Source organism: Oncorhynchus clarkii, chromosome 22 (assembly GCF_045791955.1).
Source record: "Oncorhynchus clarkii lewisi isolate Uvic-CL-2024 chromosome 22, UVic_Ocla_1.0, whole genome shotgun sequence".
Lineage (NCBI taxonomy): Eukaryota > Metazoa > Chordata > Actinopteri > Salmoniformes > Salmonidae > Oncorhynchus > Oncorhynchus clarkii.
In genome coordinates, this window is record NC_092168.1 from 20113103 (window position 1) to 20129010 (window position 15908).

The following is a 15908-nucleotide window of genomic DNA, read 5'->3' on the forward strand; positions in this document are numbered from 1 at the left end:
CTCTGGAGCAGGTTTCATCAAGGATCTCTCTGTACTTTTCTCCTCATCCTTGCCTCAATCCTGACTAGTCTCCCAGTCCCTGCCACTGAAAAACATTCCCACAGCATGATGCTGCCACCACCATGCTTCACCGTAGGGATGGTGCCAGGTTTCCTCCAGACATGACGCTTGGCATTCAGGCCAAATAGTTTGATCTTGGTTTCATCAGACCAGAGAATCTTGTTTCTCATGGTCTGAGTCCTTTAGGTGCCTTTTGGCAAACTCCAAGTGGGCTGTCATGTGCCTTTTTACTGAGGAATGGCTTCCGTCTGGCCACTCTACCATAAAGGCCTGATTGGTGGAGTGCTGCAGAGATGGTTGTCCTTCTGGAGCGTTCTCCATCGCAGCAGAGAAACTCGCTGTCAGAGTGACCATCGGTTGCTTTAGTCACCTCCCTGACCAAAGCCCTTTTCCCTTGATTGCTCAGTTTGGCTTCCCGCCCAGCCCTAGGAAGAGTCTTGGTGGTTCCAAACTTCTCCCATTTTAAGAATGATGGAGTCAACTGATTTCTTGGGGACCTTCAATGCTAGAGAAAATTTTTGGTACCCTTCCCCAGATCTGTACCTTGACACAATCCTGTCTCGGAGCTCTATTGACAATTCCTTCAACCTCATGGCTTGTTTTTTTTCTCTGACATGCACTGTCAACTGTGGGATCTTATATAGGCAGGTGTGTGCCTTTCCAAATCATGTCCAATCAATTGAAATTACCACAGGAGGAATCCAATCAACTTGTTGAAACATCAAGGATGATCAATGGAAACAGGATGCACCTGTGCTCAATTTTGAGTCTCATAAAAAAGGGTCTGAATACTTATGTAAATAAGGTATCTGTATTTTAAATTTGCAAACATTTCTAAAAAACAGTTTTTGCTTTGTCATTATTGGGTATTGTGTGTAGATTGATGAGGAAAAAAGTAATTTAATCAATTGTAGAATAAGGCTGTAATGTAACAAAATGTGAGAAACGGGAAGGGGTCTGAATACTTTCCAAATCTACTTTCCAAATGACATTGGATGACAATAGAATGTTTATGATGTCACTGCAACAACTGTATGCAGACATGTCGATCGTAGTATAAACCAGCCTTTAGTCTTGAAATCTTTGGTTGTTCAGTACATGGCCTCACATGAATCCTTAAAGAGATGAGTGGGGCTAAGGCTTAAGAGGGTGTGAATGATGCTGAATAGGTGTAGACAAAGAAGAGCTCTCCAGTTGGTGTACCAAAACATTCAAGGTTTTTCTCAAAAGTGGGGTTACAAGTTTATCAACTTTCAAAGCAGAATGACTTTCCCATTGTTTCTCAACTATAGTGAATGATATATTATTTTCTAGCTTGGAGTTTCTACTTTTATCCAATGTAAAAAAACAAACATTAAAAACGTTGCTACATAAGACCGAATCGAGCCGGTCGGTCATAGATCTCAATGTGTCAGTCCACGCCTATCAGCATCCATCCATCATCTTTTAATTATGTCCCAACCAATTCTACGTAAAACCCATAAAACAACCGTGTATTCCCATATTAAACATATCCCTTTGTTCTCCATGTCCCTTCCTGGTCTTACCGGTGAGAGGTCCTACGTTCCAGGCGATATTGTTGCACCAGCCGATGGCCTGGACCCAGTGGACGGTGCCCGTGTTGAGCCACACCAGGTCTCCGGGACGCTGGATGAAGCGGTAGACGGGGACATCTGCCTCGTACAGGTCCTCCAGGTTGGGCCACCATGACCCCATCAGGAAGTTGATGTTGTTCCTGCAGGAGACACACACACGTCCGACATTAGAAACAGAGGATGCACATGGACACTCGCTCATTCTCTGAAGACCCCATCTCATACTCTGGGTAGTTCATGAATACAAAAATACATTTTTACATCTGCAATGAATGAAAAGTCGAGATATTCCCTTTCCTTTAATTAGTACCAAGTATACCACTTAAATCTGAGTTAAAATTGAGTTAAGACATCTCTAACCTTAGACTGCACTGGCTGTAAAGAGACAGAGGTAGGATATCAACTTTGTGTTGGGTTAGAGGTAGGAGATTTTTGTTGACGTACTTTTCACAGAAGTCGTTGATGATTCCCCAGTAATGTTCGGGCACTGCGAACCACTCACAGTCCCCCGGTCCAATGTTGATGTTCACTGAACAGAAATTATTGTTCTCCTGGTGACCTGGAAGACAAGACACAAATACCTTGTTAAACAAAACACGCGACAGTTACCACTAACAAACAGCATTGTGTGTGTGTGTGTGTCTCTGCGGCATGTGTGGCTCTCGCTGTGTGTGTCTAACCTGGCGTCCTGCTCCCAGGGACCTTCATGTACAGCTGGACAGTGTTCATGCCCAGGATGGTGTGTCCTACGTGGCTGAGCAGGTTGCCAGCAGACACCACTCTGGCAAATGCTGGCAGCTTACTGAGCTCCTGCAGCTGCAGCTTCCACCTGAAAGGAGGTCACAGAGCAAGGGTCAGAGGTCAACACTACAGCACAGACACACACCGCTCCCAAACTGAGGGACCCTCTTTATGATACCAATGCCCAGTCCTACCTAGGCCATACCCTTTCTGTGTTTGTAAATCTGAAGGGACTGGATAGGTGAAAGGACAAGGGTTGATTTGGGACCAGGCCATAATCTGGTTCATATAAAAATTGTCAAATTAAATACAAAACATCAGCGATCTGTTTCATGAACAAAACCACATAGTATTGGGTGGAACACTTACTTCCTCTCGTCAGACAGGTCGATGTTGGTGCCAAACTTGATGTGTTTGAAGGGCCCTTTCCTCCTCCGTGTCGCACTGTGGGATCATGGGAGATGTAGTTTAGACAGAGCAGAGAGATATCACACAATGCATGCCTACAGACAGACAGACAGACAGACAGACAGACAGACAGACAGACATAGAGAAAGACCGAAAGAGACAGACATCTTACCTCTCTGCATTGGCTGCCTCTGCCTCCTGCTCCTTCTTCTTCTCATTCTCCTCCTGGAAAATGCATTTAATATAGGTATATTTTGAGCATATCTGTTCATTGAGTGAGTTCAGTAAATGGAGTGCAACAAACATTCTAAGCTGGGAAGATATTCTCTTTAAGTGACAAAACTATGTCTGGAGTGACCATGTGAATATTCAGTGACAACATACCACTCAAAACTGTGTTTCTATTCAACAAGGCCTTGTACTGACTTTGTTTGGAGATGATGGTGGTGGATTTGTGTACTAACCCGTAGTGACTCCTGGAAGGACGAGGCCTGGTACTGGGCATACTTGGCAATGGTGGTGTGTGATTGGCTGCTCTGGCAGCGCCACATCTTCCTTGTGCCACTCAGGTCCCAGTTCTCGTCGGTGGGCTGAGACAGCTGGGTCCGTACCTCCACCAGGTGGTCTGGGTTAGCCTCCACCAGGGTCTTAGTGGAGAACAGACCCAGGTCTGAGAGAGGCAGGGGGGAGAAGGATGGGATGGAGGAAGGAGTGGAGGGAGAGAAAGAAGGGTGGAGGGAGAAGGGACAGAGTAGGAGAGGAAAGAAAATAGGGAGACAGAGGATGGGGATTGAGGGAAAGGGAGAAAAAGTGGAGTGCAAAAATGTTCAGAAGAACTAGCTTAATGAACTAAAAGTTATCCATCCTGTTATTAAGAGTGAGTTTCTAGTCTGTGTGTGGTGTGCTACAGTACAGTGATGCAGTTGCGGGCTAGCTGATGAAGTGAGGGAGCCAATAGCTTTCCTTGGCAGCCGTTGGCTACTTTACTTTGGATGCTATACATGTAATGACACTCTCTGCTTGCAGGTGGTGCTGTTGTCTTACATGTTAAGATGTTCAACACACAAACACACACATCCCCACCCACCCAAGCCTGTGAGAGAGTGAATGAGTGCAAGCACACACACCCTCACACAAGCAAATGAGTGCATACAGACACACAAAGCTTTTCTGTCCTTAGGGGAGAAACATTCAAGTAAAATTCAAATGAGATCCCAATCAGGACTAGAACGATGACTAATGTTTGTTTTGCTAGAGTGTGTAAGCAAAGTGTAATTCCCCCAGCAGTAGTGTGTAACGACGGTATAGGACTACCATCAGTGTGTAACTCACCCAGTTTGAGCGCCCCGGCCAGCCCTCTGATGACGGTGACAGGGTTGGAGGGGTTGGTACAGAACTGATGGAGCGGAGGGAAGAACGCATCCCTCTTATTCTCCAGCTACACACCACGGGAGAGCAACACACACACATTAGACCGTTCTGATGAAGTCTAAGACCTTTACCACAGGGGTTTTCCTGGGACAGCGACGGACGCAACTAAAAACTTCAGGATGAAAACCACATTTACTGTTGCAAGTAAAAAGTACAAAGTAATGAAATCTCAACAAAAACCCTCGTGGCTGTATACTCACGTAGATGCTGGGTGTGGGGGGGTTGAGTTTGTCCTTTGGCAGTGAGGGCGAGGGGGGCGGAGGGGGTCTGGGAGGGGGACACTTTTCTAGGAGGACACTGCTGTTGGACAGGCCGTTCTTCCCCAGGTTCCTAAAGACGTAGGGGGGACAGAGAGAGAGAGAACACGTCTGGCTGCTCAATGACACTGAGATGAACCATGCTTCAGCTAATAGCAGCAGCACAAGCCAACATAATGAGTCTGGAATCTAGACAGACATGCATGCATTGTGCAGCACAATTAAAATAGACCAGTGTTAGAACAGAACTGGAACCTGTACTTTGAGGCTCAGTAAGAGAAAGAACCCTAGGGTAGCGGTTCACCAAAGCTATAGTCATACACAGAGCAGTATATGTGCAGTAGAATAACACCTATGGCTCAGGTTGTGTACACATGGCTTACTGGTCAGGATCTCTACAGCCCTGTCAGTTACTGGACACTCCTTGTACACACCATATATACCCCTTTCGGAAACATTAGCCACCTACCTAGTCATCAGCACCTCTCCAACCCACTGATAGCCTGACCTACATCAGAGCACACTCCCCACACTCAGTGGGCCCCAACTTAAGTATTTGGCTGCCCAGACCAGAACTGAAACAGGCCAGGCTAAGGGCTAACTGGCCAATACGGCCAGGCTGGGCTGCTACAGCACCAAGACCTTCAAGTTGCAACTCAAACCAAACAGTCAGCAGTGGCCCCCACAGTAAACTCTAAATGACACAGACCGTGAGTGAACTCTAGTTGACTCTAGTTCAGGGTATTCAAGTTGGGGTCACGGGGGAATTGCAGTGGGGTCGCCAAAATTGGAACAAAACATTAAGAGTACAGATTATTAATATACAAGAACGCTAATTTGGAGAGAAAAAAAATTGTAAAATGTTTTTTAAATATTTTTTTTATTGTTATTTTGATAGATGAAAAAAAATCAATTGAAGGTTATTTGTTGATGTGCAGATTTTAAGGTTGCCTCATTAGATTTGGAGTCAAAGAAAAAAACAAGGTCCCTGCTGAAAAAGTTTGAACACCACTGCTGTAGTTGGTTTGGCCTTTACAAGAAAAAAACACTACATTGCATTAGAACATGCAGCATTTGAAATATCCATCCCATAGCCATTGACTTCTTTCAAAAAAAGCACACCAAAGGTTACAAATTAAATGTGACCGATGTGATAGAAGGATATGATGTCCTACCTGCATGCTTTGAGCACCTGGCTGGAGCTGGGGTAGATGGAGACTGAGGACCATGGGGCCAGGGCCGGCCTGCTGTGAGACACCCCAGTGGGCTCTACTCTCACTGGGCTCCGAGAGTCCTCTAGCCCCTTACCGTTGACCTGTGGGGTAGTGGTAGCGGTACCGGTGGTTCCGCTGTTGGACGGGCTGCTGATAAGGCTGGTAAGGCTGTTGGCTGTGAAGGGGTGGTGGTCGGCGCAGCGCGGAGGGGAGGGGGTGGAGGCGGACATGGCTGAGAGGGGCGAGGAGGCCACAGAGCGTTCCGACAGGGGTTTGGGACCTCCGTGGTGGACACCAGGGTGGATGTTGTTGACCTTGATGTTATTGTCCATGGTGGCTCCTTGATTAACACCACCGTGATTATTATTATTATTATCATCGTGGTTAGTAACATCCTTATTACTGGCTTTTCCCATGAGCAAGGCTGAGAGCTGAGGATTGTCTGAACTGAGCGTGCCCGGAGAAGGAGAGCCGGGCTGGGATTGGCTCCACGAGCTGTCTGTGGTCACCGCCCCCTGCTGGATGTGATTAGCCAATCCCTGCATAGGGGCAGTGGTACCGGGACTAAGCGGTGTCCCTGTGGTGGTAGCCAATCCACTGCTGCTTCCTGAAGGCGTGGTCTCTTTGGTTTGGGCCACTGAGGTAGTGGTGGCGGGGTGGAGGGGCAAGGAGGGGAGGTGGTTGGGGGCACCGGCCCTCTGTGGCAAAGAGGATAAGGAGGAAGAGGAGGCAGGGCAGGGCCCGGTAGAATGTCCGACCTGATTTAGAATTTGAGCACCGGATCCAGCGGCCTGGGAGGAGGATGAAGAGAAAGGGTGTTCTCCATTGGGACCTGCCGAATGTGAACCTGGACCTTTGTGAAGCCCCTGGATAGAGGGGGAGAAAAACAGACTGATCAGCGATGAGGGTCAAGACAGTTAATGAGATGCAAAACAAGAAAACGGAGTGACAGACCAAGTCAGAGCAAAATAAAAGGAGGTTGAGTGAAAGAGTGAGCAATAGAGAATTCACAAGTAGGAATATGAATCTTTCCCTTTCAAGATGATCAATAAACATCTAGTTAGATGCATGGGCAATGATACGTTTCAGTTTTAAATTATTTGGTATGATTTAGAAAACGAATCGACGCGATTTGGTTTGATAACGGCTTGATTCGATGCACTTTTGCTGAATAAATACATTCACTTTTCATTACAAATTCAAATCTGCTGCTAATGGAGCTCACGCGCTGTGTCTGTCTGCGCTGTGTCTGTCTGCGCTGTGTCTGTCTGCGCTGTGTCTGTCTGCGCTGTGTCTGTCTGCGCTGGGTCTGTCTGCGCTGGGTCTGTCTGCGCTGGGTCTGTCTGCGCTGGGTCTGTCTGCGCTGGGTCTGTCTGCGTCTCCCTGAATGGATTTGACTTCACCACCACCCCCCCATCTCAAAATGTAATGGTTTTGACCGTTTGGAAGCTTAGTGAGCTTCTTTTCTCCTCCCGCTTTGCCATGCAGTGCAAAAGTGATTGCTCGTTATGAAACTATCAACTTTACCCTGTGCGTCAAAAAATTACCATATACACCTGCTCTTTCCATGACAGACTGACAGGGTGAATCCTGGTGAAAGCTATGATCCCTTGATGTCACTTGTTAAGTCCACTTCAGTCAGTGTAGATGAAGGGGAAGATACAGGTTAAAGAAGGATTTTTAAGCCCAGAAACAATTGAGAAATGGATTGTGTAGGTATGCCATTCAGAGGGTGAATGGACAAGACAAAAGATTTAAGTGCCTTTGAACAGGGTATGGTGGTACGTCCCAGGCACACCGGTTTGAGTGTGTCAAGAACTGCAATGCTGCTGGGTTTTTCACGCTCAACAGTTTCCCGTGTGTATCAAGAATGGTCCACCACCCAAAGGACATCCAGCCAACTTAGCACAACTGTGGGAAGCATGAGTTGACATGTGCCAGCATCCCTATGGCATCCCAAGGTGTTCCTAATGTTTGGTGTACACTGATTGTTTAAAGCAAAACAACCAAAACTATTGCGGATGCTGAACCTGAACAATCAAAATCAAATTATTTGTAAGCCCCGTTCAGCAGGTATCGCCAGATGAAAGTTGTGCCTCCGGTAGCTTACTTTTATAACACCATTTTCAATTGAGCAACAAGGCCCGAGGAGGTGTGGTATATGGCCAATATACCACGGTTAAGGGCTGTTCTTATGAACGACGCAACGTGTAGTACCTGGACACAGCCCTTAGCCATGGTATATTGGCCATATACCCACAAACCCCCAAGGTGCCTTATTGCTAGTATAAACTGGTTACCAGTGAAATTAGATCAGTAAAAATAAATGTGTTGTCATATCCATGGAATACGGTCTGATATACCACGGCTATCAGCATTCAGGGCTCAAACCACACAGTTTATAATAATCCATTGGTAACAATAACCTAGCAAATTACATTAGCTGTCACTCAACTAATTAAGCTTAATATCAAGCTAACCATTACAGCATTTGAATGCTTAAGGTGCCGCACAGATGTGCAAGATCAGGAAGAGGATGCCTACCTCGCGTTGGTCAGTGCACGAAGCTGGGAACAGTGAGCAGTTTGACTAGGCTACTGATATTACCTATGGTTATTTGGCATGCAAAAAATGACTTGTAGATCAATGACTGTTAACAGTTATATGCTTAGTTTGAGACTGAAGAGGAGGCTGCATCAATTGTCACAAAAGATTAGATATTTTCAAAACAATTTAATGAAATCGGTAATTAGTAACATTTGAATAGATTTTCAACCGATGCATTGTACATTTGGATCGGTTTGGTGTCAGCGGACCGATGCGGTATTATCTTTAACATTTGAACTGAGGGCCAATGTATTATGGTGAAATGTTACATCCTTTCAAGATAGATACAAACAGTTAGCAAACAAGATAGAACAAGAGTAAAAGTGAGAGAGAGACAAAGAACTTAAAGAGAGACCGAAACAAAAAGATATGTACCTGAGTGGAGTTGGTACGTTGCTGGCTCTTCCAGGCCTCCTCTACATTACTGGTACTATTACTGCTGTGACTGGTGTTGTTGCTGGTGGGGGTACTGGGGTTACTGGTACTAGTGGCATTGCAGTTGTGAGGTAGACAGTTCTGCTGTAGGTAAGGCACGTTTCCATTACTCCCGCCACCTCCCGGTAACGTCCCTGCACCCGGTAGACCGGGAGTGCGATTATTGCCCACAGTTCCCCCCTCTGGATTGCCTAGCTGCCCAAGGGGACTTGAAGATAAAGGTGTGTTGGCCATTGGCTGAGCAGTACAGGGGGGACGGGCTGTGGTTTGACTGACGGGTGAAGTCCGGGAGAGGGGGTGAGGGGAGGGGAGGGAGTTTGGGGACAGCGAGGGGCCGTTGGGTAGGGTGGGCCGCAACTGTCCTGCTGCCTGCTGTCTCACCTAGCCAATTAAAGGGGTGATGGGAGAGAGACAACAGTTTAAATACTGTTTATAATAAAATGTGTGGTGTTTGCTTATATGTGTGTGTGTGTCTGTACCTGATGTTGATGCTGCTGCATGAGGGAGAACTGTTTTTCCAGCTGGTCCAGAATCTGCATCTGTGGTGGTTTCAGACTGGCCCGGTTGGTCCGGAGCTGATCCAGGAGCTAGAAGAGAATGGAAAGGTACAGGCATTTAGAACCATTGATAACTATTTACATTCTGAAGTGTTTTGCTTATGGCTTTTTATGCTTACTATTCAGTACGCAAGTTGCTTTATACTGCAAAGTTGCTTTGGAGAAGGGCTGTAGAGTCTGTAAAATGACTCACATGTAACAAATACAGTTCAGGTCTGACTCATTTGATTAGAATCAGACACTGGTATGGTTTGATTGGAAGAGCAGAACCCACCTGTAATTTCTGTGGTGTTAGGTACCAGCTGGGGATCTGGTGTTGTACCGGGTGGTTTGTCCACAGGTCCACAGCACTCTGTGGGATCAGAGAGAGATACTTGGCAATAAAGCTTGTAACAATTTAGGCATAATTCCTATTTGCGTTCATAAAGCTGGTATAGGGTCAGTTGGTGTGACAGAGATTTGGTTCTGGGTTCTGACATTAGGCTAGGTAAAGGACCAATGTTACCTCTAAGCTGCGCGCAGCTGCCCCAGGACTGCCGCGCAGAAGAAATATCAGCCCGCGCAGAGAAGCACAAGATTGAACTTGACATAACTTTCTAGTTTTCCCCCTTAGTTAACACCATCAACGTTTCCCTTTACCGTGAAAATTGTGATCGAATCAACACAATGTTAGCCACGTTCAATGCAACATACCGAAGCAAAACAAACTATGCAAGAGATTTTCTTGTAGCCAGAGCACATTGGAGTACGATTATATTGCATTGACTCAGGCCCATACACAGACTGGTGCGCCATAACCAAACAGAGCTGCAGAATCCCTATATGCAAATAGACCATTGCCACATATGGATCTGTGCCATTTACTTTGAACTGGTTTAAAGCATGAGTGGTCATGAATAAATGTGCTTAAATGTACTTGTTTCGAGATCAAAGCAATTGCTGCATGTAGCTAGGTGTGTACATTTGTTCATATTCTTTGCTAGTAAGCAAGTTATTAGCCCAGATATAGCTCATTTCTAGACAGCAATGGGGGAGTGGTTGCTTGCTACAAGAGCACAAAACATTTCTAGCCATCTTTGCTACAAGAGGACAAAACATTTCTAGCCATCTTTGAAAAGCAAGTCAGGTAAAGAGCTTTTTTACTGTAAGGGGCAGTGTTGTATTTTGGGGCAGGCTTGAATAAGCTAAGTAGCCAAAAGTCAGAGGTTAGCATCATTTGTCAGATTATCTAATAATAGCATGGGAATAATAATGTATTTTATTTTGAAAAGTGGTTTCTTCAACAACATTTTCAGTCACCGCCTTGTCTGAATGACAAGTGGATAAACAGGTTCATGTCTATCCCTACATGTTTTTCCCCCAAAAGTCTCATGGAATGTAGGCCAATATTGAACACCACATATTGGCTGCTACTGTAGACTGAATGATAGACAGCTATTTCCATGTTAATATGTTATGGGATGCATTTTCTCCATAGTTTTTTAATGGTAGGCCAGTGATAAGCCTACATTATGATCAAATAGCCACAGTGGCCTTCACTGTTATAACTATAACTTAAAGCGGGTACAGCCTGTGTTCACAGTAAACATGCCAGATGTTGCACAGAATTTTCACAACGTTCAAGTTTGCACTCAGCAGACCTGAAATTTGCTCAGTGGCAAAAACTGTTTGAGGGAACATTGTTAAGGACTGAACCATACCTTAGCCGGGCTGGCGGTGCGTTTTCTCTTGGCGGGGCTGGCCTGACCGTCAGTGTGGCTGGGATGGGGGGAGACGTGCGTTTGGCCCTGGCCTCCCTCACCACTCTGGTGGGACTTAGACGCCTGGGGGAGAGGCAGGAGAGGAGGGTTATGGGGGCGAGAGGGAGGAGGATTATTGGGAGAGGCAGGAAAGGAGGGGGAGGATGGTTCTGTTACTATGTGTAGAGGGTTTGGACTAAGAACAGATACCAAAACCCCGACGACAACCTTATTGATACGTCTAATCAGAAATCTCAGAGCCAACAGTGTGTGTGACAGTCTTGTCTTTTTTTCTTGGCAGGAGGAATGAGATGAATTTGATATGGAACGTAAGGAACTTAAATATTTGGGTTACCACCGTTTGCCATCAAACCTTTGGTGCCAAGGTAGTTTAAATGTCAAACGGTCGTCCAAGAAAAACAAGACATGGCAGGCAAGTTGAGAATTCATCAGATATCATTCAGTCACTAACATATAACAATTCCATATCAGAAGTTTCCATTCATTCTGTGCATGTCATATCAAACAGAGTTGATGGGTGAGTGAGAGTAGCATTGACTGATGACTTGTACTGTTGTATTAGGAACCACACAGAGAATTTAATCTACTAAATCTACTATATGTGAGGTTAGTGTTAGTGAGGGCGATTCTCGTCTCAACTCCTTCGCTTTTTCTGCACTGATGCAAACGCTTCTAGACAGAAGAATGCAAATATTGCCTGTGGGCATCCACTGTTTTTCACCTATCCTGAGTTTTCCAATCAGTGCCAATGAGAGGAGAGAAAAGGAGGAAAGGAGAAGACTATTGAGATGCACCAGGACAGGACAGGTTAGGCAGTAGTAGTAGTAGTAGTAGTAGTAAGGGTTTGTTAGCTGGGTGTTATCGGTCTCTAGTGGTCTCACCTGCTGCTGCTGTGTCTGTGACCCTGGGCTGCCTGCTGCAGTGTTCAGGCCCCCCTGTCTGGAGGTGAGCTCAGCGGGGATGGGCAGGCTCCACGCCTCCTCAATACTAGGAAGCATTTTAGTACCCTTCCCCCCCGCAAGACTACCTGGCTGAGGGTTACACAACTGAGCCTATAGGAGGAGGAAATGGTGTAAAGACACATTTCAGTATTGGTTTACGGTATGGTAGGACAATCCAGTGGCACTACGTACTGAGCACTTTGTGGAGTATAGTACTTTAATACTTTCTACTAAGTCCATCACTTATAGTATAGGTACTTGTACAAGAAATACAGCCTCTTCAGAGATGATATAAAGTCAAATGAAAAGAATCACTCAAAGAATGGTCAATGCCATGAGATTGTCTTTACGATTACTGATGAGAATGTGTAGTATCGCATCAATATGAATCAGTGTTCATATATCAATGAGTCAAACCAAACATCACAGAATTACGTCACTGTCCGTAAAATAAACAATAAAGAATTTTGCAAAATAGAGCTCTTAAAACACTTGCATGATACACCACAACACAACAAAGCACAAAACAACCCAACACACACCACAACATTTAATAGAAAAGGGCCAGCTGAAATCTTTGGTTACTGATTGGTTGGTGTGTGCATGTGTGTACATCTCTGCATGTGTATCCCTCCCTCCCTGCCTACCTGCAGCAGCTTAATGCGGTGTGTGAGGGCGGCGATGTTAGTGCAGGACTTGCTGCGGGTGGCGTTGATGTAACACTTGATGGCGTCGTGCGGCTGCCCGCAGGATTCATAGAGCGTGCCCAGGTCCATCCAGGCGGCTGCGTGGCTGTGGTCCAGCTGCACTGCACAAATGTAGGCCTGCAGTGCATCCATAGGCTGATTCTGCTGCTGGTACAGCACACTAGGGGAGAGAGGGAGGGAGAGAGAGAAAGTGAGAAAGAATGAGTGACTGGGGAGAGGGGGGCAGGGTTTTTAGTGTACCCTCTCCCTCGGGTGGCCACACCCAAAGTCTATCCATACTTCACTTGCTAAGGACCTCTAACTCCCTCTCTGCCTCTTCTGTTTCAGTGTGGAGCTGCAGGGTCCCCTAGGGTCCACACCAGCCCCTTAGAGGGCCCCTGAGCTGCAGTTTCCCTTGAGACGGTACAGCACCAAGACTGTAGATATAGGCTAATACTGCTGTTACAATCCTATTGCTATGGCCAACACCCACATCCACTCCAGTGTTTCCCCTATATGCATTTAGCATATAGGGGATGGTAAAAAGTTTCAGTGTAAACTTCAACGATTAAAACCTTGACAGACAGGAAGAATCTAAAATTCCATAAATGTCATGGCATGGGGCCCTCAGTGATTTATTTATACTGCTTGAAATCACTCAGATAACATAAGAACACGGCATAAGCCATGGGAAAATATGTAGAATTTTAGGAAACTAGCTTTAAAACTGCAAAATTGGGTCTCTGCATCCAAGAGGGCTTCTAAAACTGTGCCATTGGCCACGCCCACAGCCGGCAAGCCCCCTCCCCAACTTTGCCACCGCTGCTGAAAAAAAAACCTGTGAAACACTACACTCCATCAGATTATCCTTCATGACTTCTCCAAGGGTCCTACAGCCAGACAGTTGAGTATACGCTGGCTGCAGTGAGTCAGGTCTTACCCTATGGAGCACCAGGTGTCAGCGCTGGCCTCAGACTTGTCAATGGACTGTCTGTAGGAGATGAAGGCATCCTGGACTTTCCCAATACTGGAGTAGCACCTGGAGAAAAACACACAACATGCTTGGTTACTTATCAACATGAGCATGAATACAAAGATACAGTCAGAGAGACATCATGGCAGAGACATTTCTACGTTGGCCGCTTGATTTTCACTGGGTAACACAGCCACAAAGTCAGATGCCGCTCCGGTGGGAGAAATCAATATGAGAATATCACAACACTGGCAGGTAAGTAATACTGTGAAACCCTATCATTCCACGACTGATGCATATATTATGGACATTTTTCAGAAAATAAACATTTTCAGAAAATATAGATACAATTTCCATATGTAGCACCCTCCACATGTATTGGTTTGGTTAAGCAGTGCTGAAGAGAACCTCCCCCGACAGTTTTTTGTATTCTCGTCAAGACCAGTATGTAGGGGATCTAGGCATTTCTTCCACACATGCTACTTTAAGGTTAGCACTAGCCCAACCATGCCAACTGTACCCTAATGATCCATAATCAAATGGATCAAATAAGTCTAAGTCATAATACAATTGTGTGGATTAGCAGAAAGGCAAACTGAAATAAAAAATAAAGAAAATTAGAGCTATTCATCTGTAGGTTTCTGTGTAACAAAAATGAGCTTCCCAGTGAGAAGTGAGAAAACTGATCAATAATCACTAATCAATAATCAGTGTGATCAGAAAAGTAGACAATGAAGCTCTGAAACGGCTACTGTCTAGGCCTGTAGAATGTAGAGAAACAGGTGAGACTGGGGCTGAACCCAGTAGGAGAGAACAGACAAGACTGGTGAGCTTTGCTGCCTTATGGGCAGAATCCTACTCAATACACTGCTGTTGAGCCTTACACACCTACTGGAGGGTAACTAGAGCCAGTAGAAATTCACTATGAAAGAAAATGTCAACAAAAGAAAAGGAAAGCCTCTTACCTGCCGAGGAAGTACCAGGACTGTCCAGAATTGGGGTCTGCTTCTAGCGACTTCTGCAGACACTGGATGGCATAGCTGTCCTTGGAGCCTTTGTCCCCTAACAGCTCCACTGTGTGATGCATCCAGCCTGGAGGAGACCAGACCAGGGGAGTTAGGAGGGTGGAGGATCCAACAACTGCCACCACTAGTCTGGGTGCAGAGCTAGCCTTCTGCTAGCTGGTCAACAGCACCACTAGCTAGCAGCACCCTACACTTCACTGTCTGCAATAGTAACTCTCACCACCACTGATCCAGCAGGTCTTTCTGCTAGTCTATTACCAAGGCTAGCTAGATCGGATAACAATGGTACAGCTCGAGTGACTAATATTACACTAATATTCACTATACACTGGTATAGTACTACACTGTCAGGCTCAGAGATACTGCTCTGTCTGTCTGGTGTGTAAAAGCTCCAGTCTCATAAACGGACCAAATGGCTTGTCTGTCTAGAGCTTTCTAAAGAAGAGGGAGGGAGAGAGCAGAAAGTGGGAGGGAGGGAGGGAGAGAGAGAGGGAGATTCCTCCTCCATACACACACCAGCCATGTCTTCAAAGGTCTAAACAAGTCCCCAGGGGCTCCCTCCCCTCTCCACACACACACACACACACTTCCCTAAGGACGCATACACACACTTCCCTAAGGACGGGCATACACACAGACATACACACACTTCCCACTCGCTCCCCTCAACACCTGTGGCGAGCCTTGCTGGGAGGTCACCATGACAACCCCGGCAGAGCCGCCGTCAGGGCAGAAAGAGAGAATGGCCGTCAAGGCAGAAAGAGAGAATGGCTTTATGACCGAGGGAACATTCTTAACCAGGGAGGATGGCAAGAAAAAAGACAAGAGCTGTGTGTTTGGAGAGGACGACATTGGAGAGGTGTGTGTCTGTGGTTGTGTGTAGCATGGGGGTTGGGGTACACAAACTAACACCTCCATAATGAGCTGTTGCATCGGACACTGGAGGATTGGGAGAGACTTGGAAAAAACAGGGAAGGGAGCAGAGAAGAAGTGGAGATCTGGGAAAACTGTCCAGCTGGGAATACCGTGCACAACATATCCCAGAACACAATGCATGATGCAACCCTGTGTTATCAACCTTATACACCTGGTTCATAGTAGTACCATCAACAACAAATACAAAGTACTATATCTTTAGCAATGCAATGTACACAGTATTTAACCTAGGCTATTTTGAAGGGGCACAAATGTGGTCAGTAACTGACAACTAAATATATA

General features: G+C 45.9%; 1 protein-coding gene across 4 annotated transcripts in view; it reads right to left on the reverse strand.

The window, feature by feature from the left end:
• LOC139380540 (lysine (K)-specific demethylase 6A) overlaps positions 1–15908 on the reverse strand; it is a 94928-nt gene that overhangs the window by 4616 nt on the left and 74404 nt on the right. For all 4 annotated transcript variants that reach the window (XM_071123287.1, XM_071123288.1, XM_071123286.1 and 1 more), the window contains 17 exons: positions 14631–14757; positions 13633–13731; positions 12654–12873; positions 11947–12117; positions 11006–11128; positions 9580–9657; positions 9228–9335; positions 8689–9129; positions 5668–6572; positions 4436–4565; positions 4137–4242; positions 3269–3474; positions 2977–3029; positions 2766–2840; positions 2336–2484; positions 2100–2214; positions 1608–1795 (listed from right to left, as the gene is read on the reverse strand). In XM_071123287.1, the coding sequence (XP_070979388.1) occupies positions 1608–1795; positions 2100–2214; positions 2336–2484; positions 2766–2840; positions 2977–3029; positions 3269–3474; positions 4137–4242; positions 4436–4565; positions 5668–6572; positions 8689–9129; positions 9228–9335; positions 9580–9657; positions 11006–11128; positions 11947–12117; positions 12654–12873; positions 13633–13731; positions 14631–14757 (3294 nt within the window). The remainder of the gene's footprint in view (positions 1–1607; positions 1796–2099; positions 2215–2335; positions 2485–2765; positions 2841–2976; positions 3030–3268; positions 3475–4136; positions 4243–4435; positions 4566–5667; positions 6573–8688; positions 9130–9227; positions 9336–9579; positions 9658–11005; positions 11129–11946; positions 12118–12653; positions 12874–13632; positions 13732–14630; positions 14758–15908) is intronic.